Here is a 27581-nt window from a genome sequence, read left to right on the forward strand (position 1 = left end):
ACCTCCAAGTTCGTTGAGGGAGGGCACCTACTCTACAACTCTCAGTCTCTACCACTCAATCCACCAACTACAGAGAACCACATCATCTACACAAACACCATGTACTGCCCACCTCCACCACTAGTATTTTCACAGACAAATACAAACATCCATGCTCACAGCAGGGTTCGAACCTACAGCCTTTTGGCTGGAGAGCGGAATATGCTAACCACTTGGCCAACCAAGCTGGCATAATGGTATCCTGTATAACCCTTTCAGAAGTTGGTAAGTCCCAAATATATCATCCCCTCTTCTCCTGTTTGCTATCTACAGTCCACAAATTCTCAGTCTATATCATTACACAATCCTGACATCATTTTTAACATTCTCTTTTGAACTCTCTCCAATGTATAAAGATCACCAAAGAAACCAGGTGACAAAACCTGCACACAATAGTCTAAGTGAGGTCATATTTTTCCTCTATATGAGGTATTAATTCAGCTTCATTTGAATTATCTGGCAATGTTCATTTGGTGATGATAGGAGAAGAAAGAGATATATGACGGAATGACAACAGAGATATTATTATTACCCAAGACTCCATGGAGTCAAAGACCCATCTAAGAGGTTCTTTGATGAGTTCTGTGATAAGCTGTGTGAAGAGGTTCTTCACACAGCTTATCATATCGCACTTTAAACACACTCAAATTCTCTGCAAATACCACACTCTCATGCAAGGCATTCCAATCATTCACAACTCTGCATGCAAAAAACCTGCTTCTCACTCCCCTGCTCATACCCTCTTTATACAATTTTCAGGGATGACCTCTGGTTCTCCCCTGATCTCCCACTTTTTTCTGTAGAACCTCTCCAACATTGATCCTATAACAACCCCTTAGTAACTTGTAGTTCTCTATCATATCATCCGTCTTCCTCTTACCCACTAGACTGTTAATTGCATCTTCTTAATCTATCCTCATATTCAACATTCCAGAGGCGACTGACTACCTTAGTCAATCGCCTCAGCAATGTTATAATTGTTTCAACTTTGGCTTGTAGTTAAGCTTGACTCTTTTATCATTTCATTTAGTGGGCTGGCAAAGGCTCTGAGGTTTTCCTAGTGTTGGATTTTAAAAACAGGCAGTGACTCTTTGGTCTTCCGAATGTAATTTTGTATTTAATCAGCCTGCTTTTAAATTTTAAATCATTGTAATTTTGTAATTGATTGAATGGTCAGGCATTAGATTCTTAATGTCATGGAGCATTATCAATAAGATCTTTGAATGATAAAGATTTGAAAGCTATGTTTCAAGTTTCAACTTCATCCTTAAAGTGGTTACAGAGCATTGTGTAAAACAGAGGACAGTACTTTGCATATTGCATAATATCGAATTTATCATCATAGTAACTTTCAGAAGATGTAGTCGGCACAGTCAGCTGTAGTCATTAATTTGGTACAGGTACCTGTGCTAGAACTCATGACCATTATTGAATATAGGGATCAGTTTACAGTGGCTGATAACATTCATTTGGATGTGGCTGGTATTTTGATAACATCCAAGCTTTTACAAATATTATTAGTCAAAACAGATAAGAGTAATGCATCAAATATTATGGATCAGACAGAATACAAGAAAATTAATCTTCTGTAAAGACTCCTCTAATTACCTAGTTGTAGATAAGGTTTTCACTAAATCTCAAAGACACGAAAGTGTATAAATGAAGTTTTCCTGTTAGGCCTAAAGAAAATACTAGAAAACTAAGATTTACCAACCAAAACACCCCACCCTTCCCCAAATATATGGTGTCTCAAAAATTCATATATAGTCTCCTCTTCATTTTGTAGTTGACCGCATAATTAGTCCGCACCGGCATACTTCCCAGATAATTAGATAACTTTCCCTTCTTCGTTAAAATTCTATTTACTTTTAAATCTTGAAAAAAGCCTGCCTGGTTGCTGAGCAGTTAGCATATCCATTCTCCAGCCAAGAGGCTGCGGGTTCTAATCCCACCAAGTGCATGTATGTTTGTGATTGTCCTACTAACTGATTACCATATGTATTGCTGTGACCTATGTCCTGGTGTGGTATGACCTTTGATGTCTTTGCACCATAAAAATCAAATAATAAAGAAAAAAAACTTAAATTTTGATATGGTCAGATTTGATATTGCTTCATTGTTTACCATTGTGTAACCGACAGAAACCCTTGACCATTTAGAAAAATGTTTTACTTGGTTAAGTTAATTGTCCGTGCAGTTAGCCTAGTGGCTTTGCGCTTCGCAACCATATGCTTGGGAAAGAAGTGTCCTAGGTTCGATTCCTGCCGCCGACGTGAGGAGCTTAAGGATCCTCCTCAGCCATAGCCAAGTTAGCCGGTCTTGGGTGGACAGCATGCCCCCCCCCAGTTTATCTGGGGTTTTTCATCCCGCAAGCAGGCAAACCAGCCCCGTGAGCACATGGATCTACAGCCATAAATACTTAACCCCCCCATGAGGGGGCTTAACTTTCCCCAGTAGGGATGGGAGAGAAAAGGGAGGGAACTCCATATGAATAAATAAATAAATGAAGTAGATTGTACATACCAAGAAATTATATTCTTGTTTAATCATTTAACCAAGTGTAAGCAAACAAGGTTTGTGCATGAAATAACCTCATGACTAGACTAATTGGGTATTGAAATGGATGACTTTATATCAGTTGCCTTAGTATTCCATAATGTAAAGTGTGCATCATTACAGAGATTTTTAATGTTATGCATTAAAGGTATGTCACTACCCAGACTAGTTTTAACCTTTATTAAGGTCTCGTCATTATGAGCTAGACCTAGAAAGATATCGAGGTTGAATTAATGCAGAAGTTATATATTTTCCATATAATCTCACAAAGACCACTTTGTGAGGGCCAGATACATTGAGCTTCTCTCCTGCCCATATATTAATCAAGCCTTCTGGTCCCTTGCCAAGGCTATTGGGCAAAACTTCTGCCTTTTCATATTTCTTTCTTTTATCCTGATGGTATAATGGAAACATCTGAAGATAAAGCAGATCTCTTGACATCAGTCTTTCCTTCCAACTCTTGTGTAGACAACCAAGGCAAATATCTCACCATTCTGTGAACTACCCACAGTCTGTCTTCTCCTACCTTCCAGTGAGAAGGGGCATTGGAAAAGTGCTAAGTAGCCGTGATATTAATGTCTCCTAACAGTCTCCTTCCAGAATTAACATCCATTCTTTGTTGCCTGTATAAGTTGTCAACCTCATCTGACATCTGTCCCACAGCATTGATTATTGGCCTATTGCTCTCACCTCAGTACTTGAAGTTACTGGTTGCTAACATTCTTATGTTGGCAGCCAGATTCAGTACCATGAGACCCATCAGTTGATTAGTAACTACAAATATGAATTCTTACATTCTTATTCTCCAGCAGACCTCCACAAAGGTGTGCTGAAAAGTTGTGATAATCACCATGAAGGAATTGAGGTAGAACCATGTAATTTATGCATTATTCTACCTATGAAGTGTTATACAAAACAATGCTGCTGCATCATTTGCAGTCCTCTGAGAAAAAATGAGAATGATATAATTTTTGTTTTATGTATTTATCAGACCCCCCTCCCCCTGTAGACAAAAGCCATGGATAGCTTTTTAGAGACTTGTCATGTTTGTTATATTCAGTACATTTGATTGTGTCTGGCATCAAGATCTTCTTACTGAGAATTAGCATCCTACAGTCTCTCTATCCTTTGTGACTGGATTGCTAGCTTTCTCTGGTTGTTTTTGATATGTTATGGTGAGTGATTTATTTTCATCGGATTTCTTTATCAATGCTGAAATACCCCCCCCCCCCCCAGGATTTTGTACTCTTGCATACATTTTCTCTTGTATATCAATGACTTTCTAACCCCCAAATCCTATCTTTTTTTTTTTGCTTTGACAGTACTCTTCATTTGAGAAATAGCAGAGTTCAAAAATGATTCATGATTCTAGATCTTCCAAAACTAGTGTTTTAGTGATCTTTTAACCATTCTCAAGTGAGTTGAAGATAATCTAGTGAATTTCAGTGCTATGAAAACATATTCTGTTCTTATTATCCAGAAGAAATATCCTGCTTTGCTCCCTTATACTTTGATTTCCAGATTTCTAAAGGCCTAAGAAGATAGATTTCCCATCTTTTTAGGACAACTTTCACAACTAACTTATCTTGGTATAAATACACATGCATATCTTTCTCAGCTTCCAAAAACTTATACTTTTTCATTCAAGACACTGCTTCTCTCCTACTGAATTCCTAAGTCATTATAAATCCCAAATATGATGAATCTTAGAATAGTTCTCATGTTTGGGGTGATGCATCCAAAAACCTTAAGAGTTCTGGATTGTGTACAGAAAAGGGCAGGCCACCTAATATATCATTCCTCTCTTGCTCACAGGCTCCTTCCAGTCACTTTTCATGGATACTCTGTTACTGCATTCTTTTTTTTTTTTTTCCCTGATACTTTCATGGGCATTGAACCAGACATTACATTTGTCTGCTTTCCTCTAATCATGTAAGAACACAAACAGCACATGTTAATAACCATACAGTTCCACTCCAAAACTCATTCAGTTAACTTTTCATCTGGCTCTGTTCTTTGGAACAGCTCTTTTCCCCAATGAATACAACTTCCAGCTTTTCAGAAAACTAATAGATTTCTTATCTCATTAACCACTTGCCCACATATGGTACTGATTAACATGTGTTAATGTCTTGTGTTGGATTAAAAAAAAAATTACTTGCCTGTTAAAACAAGGTAGCAACTGTATTGGACGAGAGAGAAATGCATATACTTTTGTTTGTTTAGATTTTGCAAAATAAAAGAAAGTCAGTAGAGGCCTCAGTGGTCTGTTTTGGACCATTGCTGGTTATTTTTGCTGGAAATCAGAGCTCTAAAATCCTGTTACAAAAGCAGATAAAGGAACAGCTTAGTGGTCATGGACACTTCTGAGTATAATAATAAAATCTTTTCTTTTACAAGATGCAGCCAGAGATCAGAAGAAAGAGATGAAAGGAAAAATCAGGAGAATTGTATCGAAGAGACAGAAGTGCTTGGCAGTGGAAACAGTAGTAGTGTGTGAGAGAGGAAGAGAGAATGGGAATGCAAGAGGAACGGGGAAACGGGGGAGAGCTCAGGTGGACAGACAGTCATGGCATAGAGAGAGAGTGCATGTTGAAAGTGGCAGTGAACGTGTGTATGAAGATGGAGTGTGTTGCGATGTGGGCGAAGAGGTTGAGACTGAGCAGATGTATGTGGTAAACAGTGATAAAGGTGATTGGACAGGTGTGGTGGGGAAATCAAAACCAACACATGGCTTGGGTAGGACTGACTATAGACCTAGGAATGAACTGCTGTGTTTGTTTACAAATTCCAGAAGTATCTGGAATAAAGAGGATGAAATGGTTTCAGTGATTGAGTTTATTCGCCCTCAGATCATTGGAATAAGTGAAACATGGTTGAATGAAGATATCGTAATGGGAATAGAAATGGAAGGGTACAGTATTTTTCGCAAGGATAGAAAGGGGAAGAAGGGAGGGGAGAGTGCTGCTGATGATAGCAGGAGAATTAAGTCCACATAAGGTAGATATGAAAGGGGGAAATAGTGGCAGTGGTGTAATGTGGAGGTTGAGAGGAAGACATATTTAGTTGGATGTTGCTATAGGCCTGGGAATGTGATGAAGAAATGTATAAACAACTTGGATTAGTGAATAAAGGAAGTGTAATTATTATAGGTGATTTTAATTATGGTGGTAGAGATTGGAATGAAGAGATAGTATCTGGGAATAAGTAAAATGAATTTCTCAAGTTCTTGAGAGATAACTATCTCAGGCAGCACATAAAGAAGGGCACGCGAGGTTCGAGAGTTCTAGATCTCATCATTTCATCAGAGGATGTGATTGTTAGAGGGGGGGGGGTTCACATTTTCCTTCAGTTGGTGAAAGTGATCATGAAGTAATCACCTGTGTTGTGGCTAGTCATATGCAAACTTTTGTGAGGAGAAGCTATATGTGGAATTATAAGGCTGGTGATTATGACGAACTTAGGAGACAGCTTGGAGCTATAATGTGGAACAAGGAGTTGAGGTAAGGAAATAAATGCTGCATGGGAACTGACAAAGAAGTACATAACAGCATCAATGTACGACTGTATTCCAAAGGCTAAAAGGTTGAATAAGGTAGGTGTAAAATGGATGAATGTGGAGCTTAAAAATGAAATCTGGAAAAAGAAGGTACTTGGGAGGAAGTACAAGATGAATAATGGTAATAATCAGTCACATGAAGAGTATAAAGAACAAGCCAGGAGAGTGACTCAGTTATTAAGGAAAACAAAAGTAGAGTATGAGCAAAAATTGGCAAATCAGGCAAAGAAAAATCCTAGAGAGTTTTTTTAGATATGTTTATTTATTAGAAGGAAGAATGAATATGGTAAGATGAAGTTAAAGGATGAAAGCAGTAGAACGATAACTTCTGCAGAAGACATTGTTGAGGTATTCAGTGATCAATTTAGAAGGGTATTTCATCCTTCAGGGTGGAATCTTGAGGAATTTAAGTGTAGAGGACATAGAAGAGGATGGCTTAATTGTGAGTGAGCAAGAGGTATTTGAGGAAATAAATAAACTTGATGTCAATAAGGCAATAGGATTTGATGACACATCACCACGCATCTTAAGGGAATGTTCCAGGTTATTAAGTTATTAATGTACTCAGTTATTAAGGAAAATAAAAGTAGAGTATGAGCAGAAATTGGCAAATCAGGCAAAGAAAAACCCTAGAGAGTTTTTTTTAGATATGTGGCAAGTAGAAGGATACGAATGAACATGGTAAGATGAAGTTAAAGGATGAAAGCAGTAGAATGATAACTTCTGCAGAAGACATTGTTGAGGTATTCAGTGATCAATTTATAAGGGTATTTTATCCTTCAGGGTGGAATCTTGAGGAACTTAAGTGTAGAGGACATAGGAGAGGATGGCTTAATTGTGAGTGAGCAAGAGGTATTTGAGGTAATAAATAAACTTGATGTCAATAAGGCAATAGGATTTGATGACATATCACCACATATCTTAAGGGAATGTTCCAGGGAATTGCGGTAGCGGCATGCCTGTTTAATAAGAGTCTTACAACAGCACAAGTTCCAAGGGAGTGGAAGGAGGGTAAAACTAACAATTTTATCCTCCTTCCACTGCATAAAGGTGGTTATAAGGCTGTAGCTTCAAATTATAGGTCAGTCTGTATATTTGGAGTTGTGGTAAAGGTTCTAGAGAGATTGGTGAAGGATACAGAAATGGGTTGATAACAGCAGTATTTTCTGTGGTTATCAGCATGGGCTTGTTAAGGGGAGAACATGTTTCACTAACTTATTTATGTACTATAACAAAGTGACAAATACCTTGGACAGGGGAGATGCATATATAGTGGTGTACTTAGATTTTGCAAAGGCTTTTGATAGACTGCCACACGATAAGCTCTTAAATAAATTGAAACAGATGGGATTGGATAACAGACTTCTGAGTTGGATCAGTGACTGGCTGTCATATAGGTATCAGAAAGTTGCATATGGGGGTGCAGTATCCCAAAAGAGAAAAGTCACCAGTGGTTTGCCACAGGGGGATCAGTGTTTTGGGGCCATTGTTCATTTTGTATGTTAGTGATATTGGGTTTGGTTTAACTGGTGATATCCAGCTGTTTGCAGATGATGCAAAGCTGGGGAATGCAATGCAGAGTCAAGCTGATGTTATTTCCTTACAAGAGGACTTGAATAGATTGCATGATTGGGCAGGTAAGTGGAACTTTCAGTTCAATGTTGCAAAGTGTAAGGTTTTGAGATTTGGTAGGCAATGATGGGATGCAAAGTATACACTTGGTAGGGGAAACTTTAACGGAAGTAGAGGAGATGAGAGATCTAGGAGTGATAGTGGACAGGGACTGAAATTCAGGGAACACATTGCCTGGTTTTCATGGTGACGAGGATATGTTGGAAAGGGTCCAGAGAAGATTCGCAAAAGTAGTGTGGTCTTTGGAATGTGGAGTATGAGGACAGATTGAAAGAATGTAAATTGCAGAGCCTCATGAATAGGAAGAAGAGGGGGGGGGGGAATATGATTGAGACATATAAGCTAGTCAGGGGTTGTTATCAGGTTGGAATGGGAGAGGGGAGTAGATCAAGGGGGCCATCGCTGGAAACTATATAAGGAGAGTGTGAACAGAGGAGTGAGGAGTAGGTTCTTTGCATGGAGGGTAGTTGGTGAGTGGAATGCATTGCTTGAGTGTGTTATGGGTATAGACACATTGAATCAATTGAAGGCATGGTTGGATGAGCATTGTGTGCAATAGTGTTACCTCCCGCAATAAGTCTCTGACTCCATGGAGGTTGAATGTTAATAATAATAATAGATCAAACTTACATAGCAAGAGATTCTTCAGCACCTTACAAATAGCCAAATAAACATACTGAATTCTCTACTCAGCATAGTGATAAACTTTGATGATCAAAAATTTGAAGGAATTTGGCCAGGCAGTAACCAGTCAGTTATGGATCTGAGAGGAACTTTTCTATGGATTTTGGTAAGCCATTTTGGAAGAACCTCTTATTTCTGTGGCTTTCCAAAATCCATAGAGAAGTTTCTTTCAGACCCATAGTTAACTGGTTACTGCCTAGCCAAATTCCTAGCTCTTCTTTTAAGCACTTGTATCACTCACAGTCTTCTGTGAAAAGTCCATTGGAATTACTGACAAAAATTAAAATCCTATCTTTACAGCATACATATAGACATCATGATCAGTTTTTGACTTTAATTAACATTTACTAGTGTATGGCTTGTGGGCAGATACTCCAGCTGTTATTCCAGGAGAGTTCCCTGCTGACATATTTGAACTATTTGACTACTCTCATGCAATTGGGCTACTTCATTTGCAGAAGCAGACTGCTTATTCTCTTCAATACTACCACAATCTTCCTTTTGGATATGCTGCACGAGTAGGTGATGTTTTTGCATCTGGCCTGAATCTGAAGCATCTCTACCTACCTTCCTTCCTAAAAGATTAACATCTTGCACCTGTGCATCAGCTTCATGATTGTCTTCTCCTTTCCTGTATCTCATCTCGAGTACTTAAATTCTGTTCATCGTAAAGTCCCTTTCACAGGCCATTATATACATTAAAATTCAGTCCATCTCAAGAAATGGACATCACCAAATAATTATTTATATGGACACATGTCTGCTTCAGTCTTGAGGATCTCATGAAACTTGACACATCCAAGGTATCATGTTTACAGAATGACTTCATCTCAAAGAGATTAAACACACACTTCACAAGCCAGTATAGGAGCTCTAACCTCATATGGCAAGTCCTAATTCCATCTTGAAGCAATTTCAAAATTGCTTAAAAAAAGTTTATTTCTTACATTCTTCACCGTTAACAAAATCTTCTCCTGGTGATTCCCCACCAAAGATAGTTCCCTCTCCACCTGCCAGTGTTTACCATGATGAGAGTGATTGTTTCCATTCTTATTTGAACAAAACAGGATACTTGGTTTAAAATTGACTGCAGAAACACCAGTTTTTACATCACCCACAATAAGTCTACCTGGCCTGGCATAGCATGGACACTGACTACAGTATTCTCTAGTCCAATACACATTGGCTAAATAGATATATATGCAGCCATGATGAACATTTAGACTACATTAGAGCCAGAGCAATTGGGATTTGTGGAGCATGCTATCACCACTATACAATGAGTTCTTTGAAGAAAATTAAGGTTCTCCATAAAAGTAATGATCTGGAACATTTATAAAGAGAGTTGTGAGATCTTTTACATCAACCAAATCTAAATAGAAACAATATATTTAAATTACCCTTCTTATGAAAAAATAGCTCTACATCATGTACATGTAGTTCACATGTGTCATTACTGACTATACTAGTTTCTGTTCTTGTTGTTTAATTTTAAAGTCATACTGAAGATGCCCTTGATACAAGGACGAACATTTTATACTAATACAAATATATATGTTAAGTTAAATCTATTTTGCATTATTTAGTAATTATCATCTCTTGCATTGTTATAAGTCAAATTATTGATTTTTTTTTTACCATTCATTGTATGGTGGCACTCTAGAACGTGGTTCATATATGTAAAAAAAAAAAAAAAGGGAATAACCATCCATTCTTCATGCTCCACCTTTGAATTTTCTTGTGCACTGATGTTAAAATCAGGCCCAAATATATGTATTGATAAATTACTATTAATTCTTGTGCTTACATTTAAACCTCTTTTGATATCATTACATACAAGTGAAATGGCAATGGGCTCAAAACATACCCTCTGGAGTACACCACTAATGCCTATTCTGTTTTAATGCACTCTACTATACAAACTTGCAGATGCTTATCAGACAGCCAGTTTCCTGTGCAGAATACTCATTTGTTATAATTTCCAGTGTTATCAACTTTTTGCAATATGTCCAAGGCATTTTGTAAAATCTAAATATGATACTGTATATGCATCTCCCTTATCCAATGCAGTTGTTACATTGTTGTAATTGCTAAAACATAATTTTCCTTTAGCAAAGTTATGCTAACCATCAGAGAGAGAGAATTCTGGTATCAACCCAATTGCAGATCCTAGTCCATGCCAACCCTTTTGATATCTTGACTATAACCCCAAACATATAGATTGGCTTATAATTTGAAGCCTCAATCTTACCTTGTCTTTTGCAAAATATAAGCAATTAATTGCTTAGTTTTATTTTTTAATTAAGGGTTTTAATTGCTTATTTTTATTACTCGTTATTTACATCATAATGTGATCTCAATACCAAAAACTTCTCACAGAATTTGCTAATTAATTTATCAGTTTTTGATTGAACTGTTTGAATTTAACATGCTCATGCTGGCCTGTCTTGTGCATGTTGCACATCTGTTGGGAGCTTCTTTGATGCTGTATATCATGTCCTTTTTTGCATCAGGAGGGCACATGCTTACAAATTCCTCAATACACGGAGCATTCTAGTTTCAAAATTTTGTGAAATTTTTGTATAAAAGTAGTATTCGTGAACTCTCTTAATGGAATATAAAATCTTCATTAATATCTTATTTTAAATCAGGGACAGGGAAAAAAAAATTTTACTTTTTGAAATATTATGCTGATTTTGTGATTTTGTGATAAATGATTTTGTTTCAATATTTCAGTTTTGATTTCTGTTCTTTCCATCTTGGTTCAGTAGACTCTATTCCTAGAAGGATAGCGAGTGGTGAAGTGTTAGAAGTGAATGAAGAGGATGCATTCCGAATACTGAGGATGCTAAATGTCAGTAAGGCAAGGGAACAAGATGGAACTTCACCATATGTTTTAAGGGAATGCGTTATGGAACTGATTGTGCCATTGACTTGACTTGGCTGTTTAATGAAAGTCTTGCAACAGGAAAGGTTTATCCAGTGTGGAAGGAGTGTGAGATAGTGTCATTATATAAGGATGGTGATAAAATGGAGGTATCAAAAGTATATAGGCCTGTTTATATCATCATCATCAAATTCCTGCCATGTACCCTCAAGGGGTGTACAGGATATGACAGTACTACATGAAAAAATTACATCATTACTAACTTCCTATCTACAATTTTCCTCCAAATCAGTCTGTTACTTGTCAAGACTCCAACATTATCAGATCTTATATTTCTATCGTCTAAGGCACTTTGTACCGTATCAATCCACCTATATCTTGGTCTTCCTCTGGGTCGTTTTCCTGCCAACCTGGCAGAGAACACTTGTTTTGCTAATCTTTCCTCTCCCATTCTATTTAAGTGACCATACCATCTGAGATTAGCTCTGCTAACGCATTCCTGGATGCTGACAATGTCAAGTTCTTTCCTAATATCCTCATTTTTAATATGATATTGCCATTGATGCCATCTGTTCACGCCTCTAATCTTTCTCAGGACTCTCATATCTGCGGTCTCTAGTCTTTGGTCAAGTGTTTTACTTCTGACCCAGCTCTCAGATCCATAAGTTAAAATTGGTTTGAACACAGTCTTGTATACAGCTACTTTAGTGTTTATATTTCTTCTGTAATTAAGATTTTGAAGAAATTGGTAAGAATTCATGTGCAGAATTGGGCAGAAGAGAACAATATTATTTATGCAGGCCAGCATGGATTTATTAAAGGGTGCTCTTGTTTTAGTACTCTGATTACCTTTCGCAATAGAGTAACAAGCAGTGAATGAGGATAAGGCATACTGTCATTTTTTTTTTTTCCAATGGCATTTGACAGGGTGGTTTCTAAGTTGCAACATTTGGGTTTATATATCAGGTTAGTAGATTGGATTAGTTCCCCGTGTGGTGACCAGGGTTAAAGAATAGTCCCAATGTAGCCCATGCATGTCATAAGAGGCAACTAAAATGGGTACCCAGTGCCTGAGGGTATAACTGGGCCATCCTGCCTCCAGGGGACAAAAATATGGAGGCCTGGTCCTCCGGGTCGGGCAATGAGCAAGCACCCATTCCTGTAAAAAAAAATCTCTTGTTAAGAAAGCTAAACAATTGAAAGCCGGACTGATTTCATGGAAAAGACACACGAAAAGGAAAAGGTTAATGAATTTTGGAATATGGAATGTTAGAACAGTGTTACAGGTAGGGAAAATGCAAAGTATAGCAGAAGAGTTAAAGAAATATGAATTGGATATTACAGCATTACAGGAAATAAGATGGAGAGAAAAAGGAAGAATAAACAAAAAAGATTATACATCTAATTCTCTTTTTACATGGCTTTTTTTACATGATTTCAAAATAACACAGTTTAGAAAACAAAAGCAGTTCTATTTTTACACAGTATAATTTAATTTAACACGGTTCAAATGGTGCTTATTTTTAAAATTTCTGTTTAAATTCAGTTCTGTTAAAAAGGGTATTTCCATTATAATTATCATTTCCTAGAATGGTATATATGTACTTAAACATGAATTTTGAGTTTAAAACATTGAGTGGAATCCCCTCAATGTTTTAAATATCATGGATTACTCTACACTACAGAATGTAGACAATTGTGGCGACAACAAAAATAAAAATCAATTTTTGTAATTATGATTTTCCAAAGTTAAGCTGACAGATGATCTATTATATTCACTTGCCGTTGGTTCCTGGAAGCAGAAGGGTGCTATGCTGATTCCTCGAAGTTAAGTTGGTCTGTTATGGGAGGCCCGCTTATATAAAGCTGCTTGGAAGGAGTTAAGCTGTTTCCTAAACAATCGTTTCTTGTTTACAATTCAAAATATTTACATATCTTGTGTTTTGTTCCTGAAACAATTGTGCTTTTTCTGCAAGCACAGGTTGGCTTACAAAATTTCTGAAAAGATGCACGCTTCATTATTTAAAAATAAAAGGAGAAGCCACATCTACAGATGAACTGGCAGCTAGGGAATTTCTTTCAAACTGTCCAAAATTATTGAAATGGTGGCTACACTCCTGATCATGTTTGGAACACAGATTAGACTACCCTCTTCTGAGAAAAAATGCCAAGTAGATCTTATATAGCAAAATCACAAAAAAGTGTTGATGGCTTTAAAGCAGCTAAGGATCGTGTGACTATTCCGTGATTAATGAATGGTTTCATCAGTGTTTTGTTCCAGAAGACAAACGTTATTTGATGGAAAAAAAATCTGGACTTTAAAGTTTTATTGATTATAGACAGCGCGCCTGTCCATCCTGTTTTAGAACACCTGAATGTGGAATTTTGTTTTCTGCCACCTAATACAACATCCTTAATACAACCGCTAGACCAGGGTGTGATAGCTACCTTCAAAACTTTCTACATAAGAAGAACATTCCAGTTCATTTTGAATAAACTCATCTCATTTCATCTTCTTTTTTTTACCCTCTTTTACCTTGCGGTGTTGAGGGTTTATTAATCATCGGACCTCAAACCATTCACAGGATAAGGTGGTCAGCCCTACTCCCTGGTGTATCCTATGTCCTGTAGTGTTGAGTTCTCAAGGCTGTTTTGCCTGCTTTGCAGGATGGAAAACCCCTGGATAAACTGGGGAAAAACCCTACTGTCCACACCCAAGACTGGCTAACTTGGCTATGGCTGAGGAAGATCCTTCAGCTCCTCACGTCACCGATGGGGAATCGAACCTGGGACCCTCCTTCCCCAGGCATATGGTTGCAAAGCGCACAGCCACTAGGCTAACCCCGCAAACTTTGGATAAACTAGATAAGGATAATTTACTTACAGTTATTGATGTGTGGAAGAAATTTTCTATTTTCGTTTACATCAAACTTAGTAGTTGGCATTATCAGAATTGAAACCATCAACTTGAAATGCATTCCAGAAACCTACTTGGCCAGGATGTATGAAAAAGAAAAACCCTGTACTTTGCATACTACTGAATATTTCAATATCATCAGATTAGCACATGCAGTTGGCAGAGAAGGATTTGATGATTTTTTGTCTGCAGATATTGAAGAATTGATAGTTGACAAGGATGTTAGTGATAACGAAATAATAGAAGCTGTCCAGAAGAATCTTGATCAAAAAGAAAAAAAAAGTGATGATGATGATGAAGAGATTCCACTGACTGTAGGATTAATTAAAGAAAGGCTTCAAATGGCTAGTAAATTGCAAAGTCATTTTCTTACACATGATCCAAATACTGAATGAGCTGAACAGTTTAAACGTGAACTGAAATCATGTATGGTGCGATATGAAGATTTATACAAAGATCTAGTCAAAGGATCTCAACAATTAATTACAGAGTTCATGATAAAAAAAAAAAAATCAACCTTCAGAATTATTGGAAATTAGTGGTAATTTAGTTCTTTTTACTGAAGAAAACATTTCACCATTGCAGTATGAACAGGATGGCCAAAGTGTTTCAAGTGATGGAAGTGATTTCGTTCCAATCTCACACAAAAGAATGCGGCTACTGTCAGAAAGTAATGGTGAATAATTTTTTCTGGAACCAATCTACCGTGTAAATAGAGAATTGGGTGTGTTATGCATTATAGTGGTGCTGAAGAACAAAGAAATTATGGAGTAGGATTTATTATTAGAAAAAACATAAAATCAATTTTAGGATTCACACCAAAAAATGAAAGAAAATGCAAGTTACAAATTAAAGAGAAATTCCTTAATATCACTTTTATTAACATATATGCCCAGACCGAGAATACTGATGAGATTTGATAGATCAATTTTATGAGGATTTATAAGAAACTTGTGAAAAAAATAAAAATGACCATGATAATATTAGGGGATTTTAATGCAAAAATAAGGAAAGAGAACATGTTTCATGAAGTAGTTGGAAAGTAGTTTACATGAAGAAACAAGTGAAAACAGAAATAGACTTATACAATTAACAATATCAAATAAACTTAGAATAATGAGTACATGTTTTTGACCAAAGAAGATTATTGGGGACCTGGATTATTTCCACCAACCAAAGAATGTAATCAAATAGATCATGTCCTGATTCTGAAAAGATAGGCAAGCTCAGTCAACGATGTACAAGTATACTATTATTGTGTGACAGGGAGAGTGTGCCATCAGCATCAAACGATTGACCCCTTCCAACTACTAACTGCACTCAAACTTGCTTAACTTTTTACATGAGCCATTAGTATCAGAGGCTCTACCAATCGACCAACCTTAGTATGATATATAGAAAATTAGAACCAGGTATAGAAACAATAATAGGAGAGTACCAGTGTGGTTTCAGAAATAAAAGATCTACAGTTGATAATATATTTATGCTACGAAATATATATGAAAAATGTTTAGAATATGATATAGAACTTCATAATTTATTATTATTATTACATAACACCTCCAGTGAGCCAAAGACTCATCAAGGGAGGGTCTGCTCTACAACCCTGTCTCCACCACTCTCCACTAACCGCAGCTACCATCATCATACACCAATGCCATTTACTGCCGACCACCACCACTATTTTCACAGACAATCGCAAACATCCATGGCCATGGTGGGATTCAAACCCACAGCCTTTTGGCTGGAGAGTGGATACGCTAACCACTCAGTCAACCAGGCCTTCCAACAAACATTTATTATATGAAATAGACAAGAAATGATACATGGTTTGAAAATACTGGGAATACCAGGAAAATTAATTCAGTTAATTAAAATTTCATTAGAAGGATCCCAAGCAGTTAAAGAGGTTAAAGGGGAATTAACGGACCCCTTTGAAATAAACTGTGGAGTAAGACAAGGAGATGTACTTTAAGCAAGTTTATTTAATTTGGTACTTGAAGCAATAATAAGAAAGTTAAATATGAGAGGATTTATTTATAATAAATTAATACAAATGTGTGCATATATAGACGATATAGTAATAATAAGTCGCAGGAGAAAAGATTTAGAAGAGAAATTTGAAGAACGTAATAGAAATGCTAAAGTTGGATTACAAATTAATGGACAGAAGACTAAATATATGCAATGTGGAAAGACAATAAATAAAAATATTACAAGATATAATATAGGTGAATATAGTTTAAGTTGTAGATAGTTTTAAATATTTATGTTTATTAATAACACAAAACAATAATATATCAGATGAAATTAATAGTAGAATCATGGCTGGAAATAAGTGTTATATTTATAAAAAGTTAGAATAATAAGATTCTTAATCGTAATTCTAAATTGAAACTTTATAAAACAGTTATAAGACCTATAACAACATACGGATGTAAAACGTGGCCATTAACACAAAAAGACTAGATAGACTGAGAATCTTTGAAAGGAAAATATATGGACCAATAAAGGAAGAAAATGGAATATGGAGAATTAGAACAAATAATGAACTTGAACAACTAATGAATGGTGAAGATATATAAAGACACAAAGAATAGCAGTTGGGGCATATAGAAAGAATGGAAAAAGATAGAGGAGTTGAAAAAATATTTGAATGGAAAGGAAGAAAGATAGACCAAGAAAGAGATGAATTAATGATGTGCAAAAAGATCTTACAACTTTAAAAGTTAAGATTTGGAAGAATATTTTACAGAAAAGAAAATATGGCTAAAAATTGTTTTTCAAGCTAAAACTCACAAAGAGTTGTAAAACTAGAAGAAGATTGGATTGGTAACTGGCTTTCTGATAGATGTCAGAGTTGTATATGGGAGGGCAGTACCAGGGAGTAGGAAGATTACAAGTAGAGTTCCACAGGGTTCAGTACCTGGGACCATTACTGTTCATCTTTATGTCAAGGATATTGTCACAGGACTATAGGGAGATATGGATATTCAGATGTGAAGCCTAGGAGGGTTATTAGTAATAGTGCTATGTTTTGGCTCTTCAGAATTATTTCAATAAGCCAGAAATGTGGGCAAATTAATGGGGATGTCAGTTTAATGCAACCAAATGTAAGGTTTTGAAATTTGGAATCCACAGATGGATTGCTTCATACTCACTTGGTGGAGTTGTGTTGGAAGTGGAAGAAGCAAAGAATCTCTGGGTAATTCTTGATAGAAATTTGAAATTCAGAGGACACATTGCAAAGATAAGGAGAACAAAGTTTGGTACCCCATTGTATAAAATTTTGATCAAGGCATGTCTGGGTTTCTGTGTGCTGATGTGGTCACTGGGATTTGAAGGGGATAAAGTAACCTTGGAAAGGGTGCAGAGATAGATAACAAAAATTATATCAGATTGTATAATCTTGGTTATGAAGTTAAACTGAGAGCATGCAGACTGCTGAGTTAGGTGGATAGAAGAAACAGAGGGAAATATGATTGAGACATTTCAGCTGTTGAAGGGTTATCATATTGACATTGAGGAGATTTTTCGTGTAGTAGAATGAGAGGGCATGAAATTTTTGCATGGAGCGGTAGGAGTATGGAATGCATTGCCTGAGAGAGTAGTGAAAGTGCAAATGGGAGTATGATTTGAAGGAGTGGTATGATACTTCATGTTGACTGGTGTTGACCTCCCACGATGAATCTTGCGATTCCAAGGAAGTCAAGAATATAATAATAGATTTCTTCCCCCCATCCTCAACTGTAGATATTGAAGTAGTGCTACTTATAATTATAAAAACTGCAACCACTTATATTTTCTATTACTGAAGTTTTTAAAATTTAAATGCTTACAGAAAGGAGAAGTTTGGGATGTGAACTCTGTGGGAAGAAAATTTTTTATGTACACTCTCTGATCAGATATATCCAGATGCTTGCTCATCCCATCTATTACTTTAATATGAAAGGCATTAATATGGAGTCAGTCTGCCATTTGCTGCCTTCTGTTGAAGGCTTTCTGCTAGATTTTGGTATGTTGCTGCTGTGGTAATTCCCTTCCATTCTTCTAGAAGAGCATTAGTGAGCATGGTCACTGGACAATTTGGCCTGACTCACAATTGGTGTTCCAGTTCATCCCACAGGTATTCAAGGATTGAGACTGGCCTGCACAGAGCTTCTGTGCAGGCCAGTCAAGTTCAGAAGCCATTTCATCAAACCATTTTTGCTCAGACCTTGCTTTGTGAACCGGGGCATTGGGCCCCTAAGTTCCAGTACAGAAATGTCTAGAATGTCATCATAGGCCACAGTGTTAAGATTCCCCGTCACTGGAACTAAGAGGCCAAGCCCACCAAACTTCATGGGTTGCACAGTGCATTTGGACAGGTAACGATCTCTTGGCATCTACCAAACTCAGACTCGTGTTGGACTGCCAGATGATGAAGCATGTCACCCTAGAGAATGGTTATTGCACTGATAGAGTCCAATGGCTATGAGGTTTACACTTCTCCATCTAAAGCTTGGCATTGTCCTTGCTAATGTTAACTTGTGTATGTGGCTGCATGGCCATGGAAATCCATATTCTTCAGCTCTAATGAACTTGTGGTGCCTGACATTACTTTGCAGAGGTGTTTCAACAAAGGGCAGGTGTTTTTAAACCATGAGCTTCAGCACTTGACAGTCTTGCTCTGTGATTTTATGTAGACTAGCCTTGTCTGATCATGATTTTGTGCTGTTGTTTCTGTCAGGTATTTTTACTTCATAATAACATCATTTACAATTGAGCAGGCAGAAATTTCCCAAACTGAGTTGTTGCAAAAGTGGCATTCTCTGATAGTGTTGCATTGAATGTCACTGAGCTCTTCAGAGCCCATTTTACTGTTAATGTTTGTGTATGAAAATTGCAAGCGTGTTTGCTTCCTTTTATACCTGAATGAGACCAGTATATAGGTTATAGTGTATATAGTCATATCCGCTACTACAAAAGGAGTGTCCAGATATTTTTGGTCAGATAGTATTTCTAGTTATCTGTCAATTCAGTGAATTTCTTCAGTGCAAAGGTTAAATGGGAGAGGTTGAATTTCCATTCTTATCTCTCCTACAATCACCAAAATGCAATGAGATATTCCAAAAACACGCATGCACTCACACTCACACTGGAGGCAGTTACTTTTATAAAGTAATCATCCTTTCTTTGATTTCACTCAGCAGAGAAAATTGTAAATCCTGTAATATAAAAATGATATGGACTATCTGATACAGAATTTATGAGATTTGTAATACAAACCTCATAAATTCTGTATCAGATAGTCACTGGTATATTTACAGATTTATAAATGCCAATTGTGCATAAAACTTCATGATTTCTTATTTCCAGTTTTTTTCCTCAAGTGATTTCCAAAAGCAGAAGCAAAACATGGAAGTTCATGAAAATTCTCAAATTCAAATGGAAATGAAATTTCTGAGAAAACGAACTACATATACCATGTGGGACTAAATTTAACAAATGAAGAAATTTTACGGTATCTGATTATAAAACTTATTTATTTATTAAAAAAAAATCAGCTAACGCCTTTTATTCCCTTATAGGGAGTAGACGAGGCCTTTAAAACCTGTCTAGCTTTTGGAGACTGAGTGGGCAGTTCAATCTCCACTGGTAGCCAATCAGAGATAGCTAGCCCATGTCTATCACTAATTATAGCAGCCACCGATGAAGAGGCTGGCAAACAAGTGCTGCCATCTCTTGGTACCTAACCCTAACAGGATATGCTACTGTCTGAAATAATGTGGGTCCTGTGGTCAGTTTTATGTTTCTGGTAGAAAAAACTCGCTTGCCCATGTCAGAGATTGACTAACTTGGGAACTGGTCGAAGATAGGCTTAGAAAAAGTTCCTCCAGTTGGCGACATAAAAAGATATTAAAGAATTAGTCTTTTCTTGGAAATAAATTTCAAAAACCAAAAGAAGTTCTTTCTTGGAGTAAAAGAATAGAAGGATGAACTTCAAAAATTCTCAGAATGAATTTTCTTTATTTTGAAATACATGCTCTGTCCAAAAAAGAAACTGAACTTTTGATAGAAAATAAAACACAGACCAATTGTAATTATTCAAATAATTTATTTCAATCAATATGCTCTCCCTCAGCTTCAATATACAGCATTTGGCACAGTCAATTAATTCGTTAAATGAGTTTTTTATATTGGTTTTTGGAAATACTGCCTCTTGAACGTTTTCAATGATGTGTCACTTTCTTTTCATCGACAAATGAAGTCGGGGAAGAGAAGTCACAGGGTGCTAAATCAGGTGAATATAGTGAGTGATGCAACACACAAACTTGGTTTTTGCTCAAAAACTGTCTCACAATGTTCGAACAATGAGATGGTGCATTATTATGCAAAAGTGACCAGTTGCCTGCATCACGATATTCATGCCGTGCGTGATGAATTCTCACTATCTCGCTATCAAAACAAATCGCTTCAAAACTTCAAGATAAAATTCACCATTGACCGTTTGGCCAGATGGAATGAATTCTTTGTAGATTCGTAGAAACAAATCAGCATTGTCTTTACTTTGGACTTCTTCAAGTGACTTACTTTCGGATGCCCCTCTTCTTTTGGTCTCCACTCAGCCCTCTGTCACTTTGTTTTGGGCTCATACTCAAAACATCACATTTCGTCACCAGTAACAATCATTTCAAGGAAGTTTGAGTCCTAACAAGCGGTTTTAATGAGGTCCTTGCAGTGTTCAATTCGATACATCTTTTGGTCGTCAGTCAACTTGTGGGGAACAAATCGCGAATTCAATTTATGTAGGCCCAAACTCTCGGTCAAAATCTTGTGCACAGTTAATTTTGGAATCCCCAGTTCATCTTCAATCAACCTCATGGATGATTTCGAGTTTTCTTTGATGAAATCGCTCACTTTTTGGATGTTAACTTCGCTCAGTCCAGTTTTTGGAAGGCCAGGCTTTTCGTTGTCCTCAAGCATCTCATGACCACTTTGAAATCGCTTAAACCACTTGTAAATTTGAGTATGGGATAAGCATTCATCACGTATGCTTTTTGAAACATTTGATGTGTTTTGGTAAAACTTTTACCAAGTTTAACACAAAAGTCAATCGCAGCTCTCTGTTTGAAACTCATTTTCCGACCGTTCGTCGAAACACACCATCACTCTTAGCACTATAACTCTTCTTCTAATGAAACAAATGTCATAAACAGTTGACACAGCACTGATGAGGATTGCCACTTTTGACAACAAAAAGATACAACAGGTGGCCCTGTAGTTTCTTCTATTTTGGAAAAGTTTAGTTTCTCTTTGGACAGAGGGTGTAGGTTCTTAGGATATACTATACTTAGAGCTATGATAAAAACTTCTACTTTTGTTTCGCTCTGTGGTATTGTGCTTGTGTGCATGTGTGGGGAAGAATATTATTTAAATACTCATGCCTCATAATGTAGGTTGAAATACATTTAATAAACACATAACACATTTAATAATTTAAATATATAATCTGAATATAGATCACTTCCATTATCAGTTATTAATACATTCTAAAACTAACATTCTTTTTCCCCCTGCTACAAAGCTTTGGTTTTGTTATTCTATATAAAAAGTTAGTAAATTACTTAGGCATGACCGATCCCTCACAATGCCATGTTGACCCTCATACAGTATTATATTTTTATCTACCCGTTCTTGAATTCTCTTTTTCACCGGTTTTACTAGTACTTTTAACACCAGACCTGAGGTACTGATTGTTCTATGATTTGCTACTGCAGTCTTAGAACCTGCCTTATGCAAGGGGATTATTTTGCCCTCTTTCCACTCCCATGGAACTCTACTAGAGTGGAGTCTTAAATTAAAGAGCCTAGTCAAAGGCATTGCCAGTTCCCTTGCACATTCTTGCAAAAACCCTAGCAGATATCCCATCTAATCTCATGGCTCTAATTACATTGAGATTCTCCAATATCCTAAGAACTTCCAATTCATCCACCTCTGTTCTCCCATTTATGTTTGTCACATAGGTTAAAGCAGTCACCTCACTAGTATGATATACCCTAGCAAAGTGGTCACTCAGTAACTGAACTGTTTTATCCTCCTGTCTCCTTGTGAACATCATCACTCATTAAGGTTAATTGTCCCTAGTCGTTCTTCCTTTTACTTGCCACATAACAAAAGAACTCTTTGGGATTTGCTTTGGCCTGCTTGGCTTAATTCTTCTCATAATCTGATTTTGCATTCCTTGCTTTGCTCGTCACATTTCTTGCCTGAGCTTTGTACTGTTCATGAGATTGCTAGTTACCTTTCTCTTTATATACCTTCCACAGCATTTTCTTCTTCTTCTTCTGCAGCTCATGCTTAATGATATTACTTATCCATCTAACTTCTACCTGATTAACCCTCCTTACTAGGGTAAGGAGGGTTAATCAGGAGGAAGAGGGGGAGATATGATAGAGACCTACAAGTTGGTAAGGGATTGTTATAGGATCAATGCTGGAGAAGTTTTATAGAGAATAGTGGGAGAACCAGAGGTCATCCCTGGAAACTGTATAAAGAGGGTGTGAGTAGGGGAGTGAGAGGCAGGTTTTTTTCGTGCAGAGTTGTGAATAATTGGAATGCCTTGCCTGAGAATGTGGTGTCTGCAAAGAGTTTGAATGTGTTTAACACTTTCATTGCCAAGCTGAAAATTGGAATTTCGTGTGGTGGCCAAATTTTTTATATTTTTTTAATTAGTTAGCGACGTCCACGCGATAACGCGTGATCGGCTGTTTGGTGAGAACTCGCATCGCGTGATATCGTTTATTGCCAAGCTGAAAATTGGAATTTCGTGTGGTGGCCAAATTTTTTTTATTTTTTTATTTAGTTAGCGACGTCCATGCGATAACGCGTGATCGGCTGTTTGGTGAGAACTCGGATCGCGCGATATTGCGTGATTGGCAATGAATGTGTTAAAACATGGTATGATGAGCTGTGTGTGTGTGATAAAAGGACCTCCCAGATGAGTCTTTAACTCCATGAGGTCTTGGGGTGGTAATAGTAATAATAATAATAAATCAAGTTATCAGCTAGTAATTCCATTAGTGCTGAGATGAAATTTCATCACAAATAGGTAGAATGTTTGTATTTATAAATGATAAGGAATTCTTAGCATCATTAAGTTGACATGACATATTAGCAAGGATATACTAGCTTGCAAAAATGGTAGATTTTGGGAGACAACTATTTCTTTAATTTTGCAATGGTTAGGGATTATCCTAGCTACATGACAATAAATTTGATTTTGTTGAACAGTAGAGCATTCATTCCAAGCATTTTAATGTAGTACAGATTCACTTATGTTGATGAAATTTTTGCAGTATTGCAGAGTTTAATAACAAAGTTTCAAAAACGTATCATCAAAATCATTATTCACCTAAGTGTATAGACATGAACCTTTTGTCTCCTTCTTGGACTTCGTTCTTCACTAACATGATGAACTTCAGTATCCTTTTGCAAAAAGAGGTGCATACAAACCTTAGTCTACCCACAATGTTAATATTAATGTACTGTAGGTTTACAACCTTTTGTGGGCAAATTTCACATAAAATATGCTCAGTTTTACATTCACTTATGTCAAAATCATGGAATTAGTTAGGAGCTTTGGAGAGAAAGGACATTATGGAGGAGATATAAAGAACAGGATTGGGTGTCATGTAATCTGCGTGCATTGACTGCTAAGGTAATTTTTTTTCATCGAAGTGTCTGCCCCCCCCCCCCCCCCCATGTCTCTCCCTTATTCACTGTATGACTGTGAAAATATGAGAGTATTAAAGATAGAAGAAACTGGTTCTTGCACTTGAATAAAGGATTAAAACAAGAATATAATTTCTTAGTATCTTTAATTTATAGTATAACCAAGTGAAAAAAAAACTTCCAAACATTTACCTCTAATCCAGAGTATTTTAGTAATAAGGTGTGACACCTTCTGACTACTTGTATATGGAAATATGACTTTTGAATTATTTCAACCTTGATATCACTTCTAGGTCTGACTTCCTTGATGAGACCTCGATAAAGGTTGAATCATTTCTGGATCTGGCTCTCGCTGATGACATTTAATGCTCTTAATAGGTTTTGCTTACTTCCTGGGGAATAGAGAGGCTCTACTTGGTGGTGGGTTTTTCCCTGTTACTGGGTTTAACCACTGCTTTAGTTTCTTGTCTTGGAGTGATTCAGGTCAGGAGTGGTGAGTTGAGTAGTGATCATTTAGGGTCATTTTGAGTGATCTTGTAGATCACTCAGAGTTTTGGGAGCAGTATCCTTGCATTTAAACATACCTCAATAAAAGTTGAGACCAGTCTGGGTAGTGGCCTTTCTATTAATGCATAGCATTATATGTATGTTGCATTATGGGATGCTAAGGCAATTGATGTGAAGTCATTAGCCTCTATCAAGTAGCCCAGTCATGAAGTTTTCATCAGGACTATGAAAAAATCATGCTTTGTAGTGCAATATATGGGCTCTGTAACTTATCTGTTGAGTCATAGATATGCTCGATATCAATGTTTTAATGTTTTGCTTTATACCTTAGCTCTTTCAGATAAATCTGAATTTTTTGAATTTAGTTTTATTACCTCATAACTGATTCTGAAAGAAACATTGCAGATTTTTCATTATGCCAATGGATGTAGTGGCATTAGAGGCAGAGGCAAAAGCCACAGCAGCCAAGCATGTAGCAAATATGCTTCAAAGCCCAGATCAGTTGGAAAAGGTTGACCAGTACATGCGTCGTGCAAGCAGAAAAAAGGTAAGAAAATATTGAGGATTTTGATTCATTTACTTGACTTGAGTTACGGAATGTCATCTATGTGTTTAACTTAAGTGTAAATACCTTGTCTTTCACTACTTGACGCATAAATTTTTTGAAGTATATTGTAATTTGGAATCATACTTTCAAATCATCCTGATTTCAGTATTGTGCATGCACATGACATAACTATCTCCTAATAATGTTTTAATTTTCTTTGTTATTTAGATAACAAAGGGAAGGATCTAAGAGAAACAGTTCATTTGTTTGCTGATGATGCCAAGTTGGGTAGGGCAATAGTGAATACAGAGGATGTCAAAATCTTGCAGGACGACTTGGATAGATTGGAGTTATGGGCTAAGGAGAATGGATGTCAATTTAATGTGACAAAATGTAAGGCTATGCATTTTGGGGTGAAAAGATTAGCAGCAGTATACCACATTGGTGGAACTGTACTCCAGGAGATTGATGAAGCTAGGGACTTGGCAGTGTTGGTGGATAGGAAAATGAAGTTTAGGCGGCACATTGCAAAAGCAGCTAAATCAGTTCATCAACTCACTTGGTTGTTGAAAAATACCTTGACGAGCAGAGACAAGCAAGTTATTGTACCTCTGTACTGAGCCTTGATAAGACCTCATCTCAACTATTGTGCCCAGATTTGGTCATCTAGGTTCCTTCATGATGGGGAGGAGGTGGAAAGGATCCAGAGGCGAGTGACTAAGATGATAGCAGGTCTATGGAATGAACCATATGAGAACAGGTTGAAGATTTGTGGGTTGCAGAAATTAGTTGATAGGCAGAAAAGGGGAGATATGATTGAGACATTCAAATTGCTAAAGGGTTTCTATAGGATTAATTCTGAGGATATTTTTGAGATCAGGACCGGTAGTGGAAGAACTAGGGGATACCTATGGAAGTAGGGCAAGAGTTTAGTTAGCAGGGGTGTTAGAGCTGGGTTCTTTACTTTTAGAGTGGTAAATGAGTGGAATAAGCTGCCAAACTCTGTTGTGGGTGCTATGACGGTGAGTGAGTTCAAGACAAGGTATGGTAGATACTGTGAGAATGTCGTATAGTTGTGTGGACATGATGTTTAGGGCCTCCCTCGATGAGTCTAAGGACTCCCTGGAGTCGCCCGTAGTAATAGATAGATGAGAGTTTCATTATATAGTCTTGTATCTTTTATATAATACAGGTAGCCCTCATATATATCGCGGTACTTATACAGCGCGGTTTCGATATAACGCAATCTACAAATTGTAGTAATCCTTGTTCAACTTGGTACTTATACAACAGCGTGGTTTCGATAAAAATACAATGTCTACACATTGTAATAGCCCTTTAGCTTTTCATGTATTTTTCAATGCGACTTAAAAATCAAATTTTATCTTCGTTAAATTTGTGTCTGCCCGTATCATGCATATAGTTATAAGTAGCAAATTTATATTAGGGGAAATGCCCTTCAGTGCATATATGCCAATTGTTAACCATATCAAGTGTTTATTATTGAAAATTGTCTTCAGTTTCTGTCAGGAAAGTGCATTAAAAATCATAAGTGTATTAATCTCAAGCTGAGCAGTTTATTTTCTGATGAGTTACATACATAATTAATATGTAGTGCTTTTTTTTATAGTAATGGCCACAAACTGCAACGAAAGAGCAAAACCAACATTGAAAAGAAAATTTATTTCTCTCGAAGAAAAAATTAAAATCTTGGATCGGCTGAAAAATGGAGAAAAACCAGGAGCTGTTACAAGGACTTTGAATTTAAATATCAATAATTCGAACAAATAAAATGAACATAAAATCTGAGAGAGAGTGTTTATTGCTGGGTCAATGGTTAGTGAAAAGCAGGTTGCTCATATACGCAATATTCTAATGGGAAAAATGGAGAAATCTCTAATGATATGGATAGAAGATTGCACTCGAAAAATTCCTTTGGATGGAAATCTTATTAAACAGAAAGCTCTCACAGTTTATAAACATTTATGATTTGGACGAGGTGTTCAATGCGGATGAATCCGGGTTATATCGGAAAAAAATACAAAAACGCACCTATGAAAGTCAGCTCCAGGATTCAAAGTTTCTAAAGATAGAATTACTCTACTGTTTTGTAGTAATGCGTCATGTGATTACATGACAAAACCCATGTTTATTAACCGATCCTCAAATCCTCGTGCTATGAAAGATTAAAATATGCCTTTATTTTAGTTTGTCTAAAATATTTATGCATTATGTGCAGTGAAGTTTATGTACAATTTGTAAATTTATAATTTTATACTATGTATTTGTTTCATAATTTATATATTTTCATAACTTACCTGAATTAAATAAAAAAAATATTTTTGTTGGATATATCGTTGTTTATATAATTTAAAAAAAAAAAAAAAAACGATTTCTGAACATAACCCTACTTTTCTATGTGATCTGAGTCTCGCGTAACGCGATTTATATAATGCGGCATTTCAACGGAACCTAACATCCGTGTTATAAGAGGGTTACCTGTATTATTTTATATTAATATATGTTCTTAAACGAGTGA

The 27581-nt window shown here is 36.6% G+C and overlaps 1 protein-coding gene across 3 annotated transcripts in view; it reads left to right on the plus strand.

The window, feature by feature from the left end:
* Window positions 1-27581, plus strand: part of Sec6 (Exocyst complex component Sec6) — a 478173-nt gene that overhangs the window by 3474 nt on the left and 447118 nt on the right. For 2 of the 3 annotated variants that reach the window (XM_090405049.1, XM_090405048.1), the window contains exon 2: window positions 24901-25042. In XM_090405049.1, the coding sequence (XP_090261175.1) occupies window positions 24911-25042 (132 nt within the window). In that variant the 5' untranslated portion in view covers window positions 24901-24910. Of the gene's footprint in view, window positions 1-16456; window positions 16506-24900; window positions 25043-27581 lie in introns of those variants that run through there. The other variant, XM_090405050.1, reaches the window with a different exon arrangement.

The sequence above is a fragment of the Typopeltis vanoorti genome, chromosome 15, assembly GCF_054136105.1.
Source record: "Typopeltis vanoorti isolate ZY-2024b chromosome 15, IOZ_Tvanoo_1.0, whole genome shotgun sequence".
Lineage (NCBI taxonomy): Eukaryota > Metazoa > Arthropoda > Arachnida > Uropygi > Thelyphonidae > Typopeltis > Typopeltis vanoorti.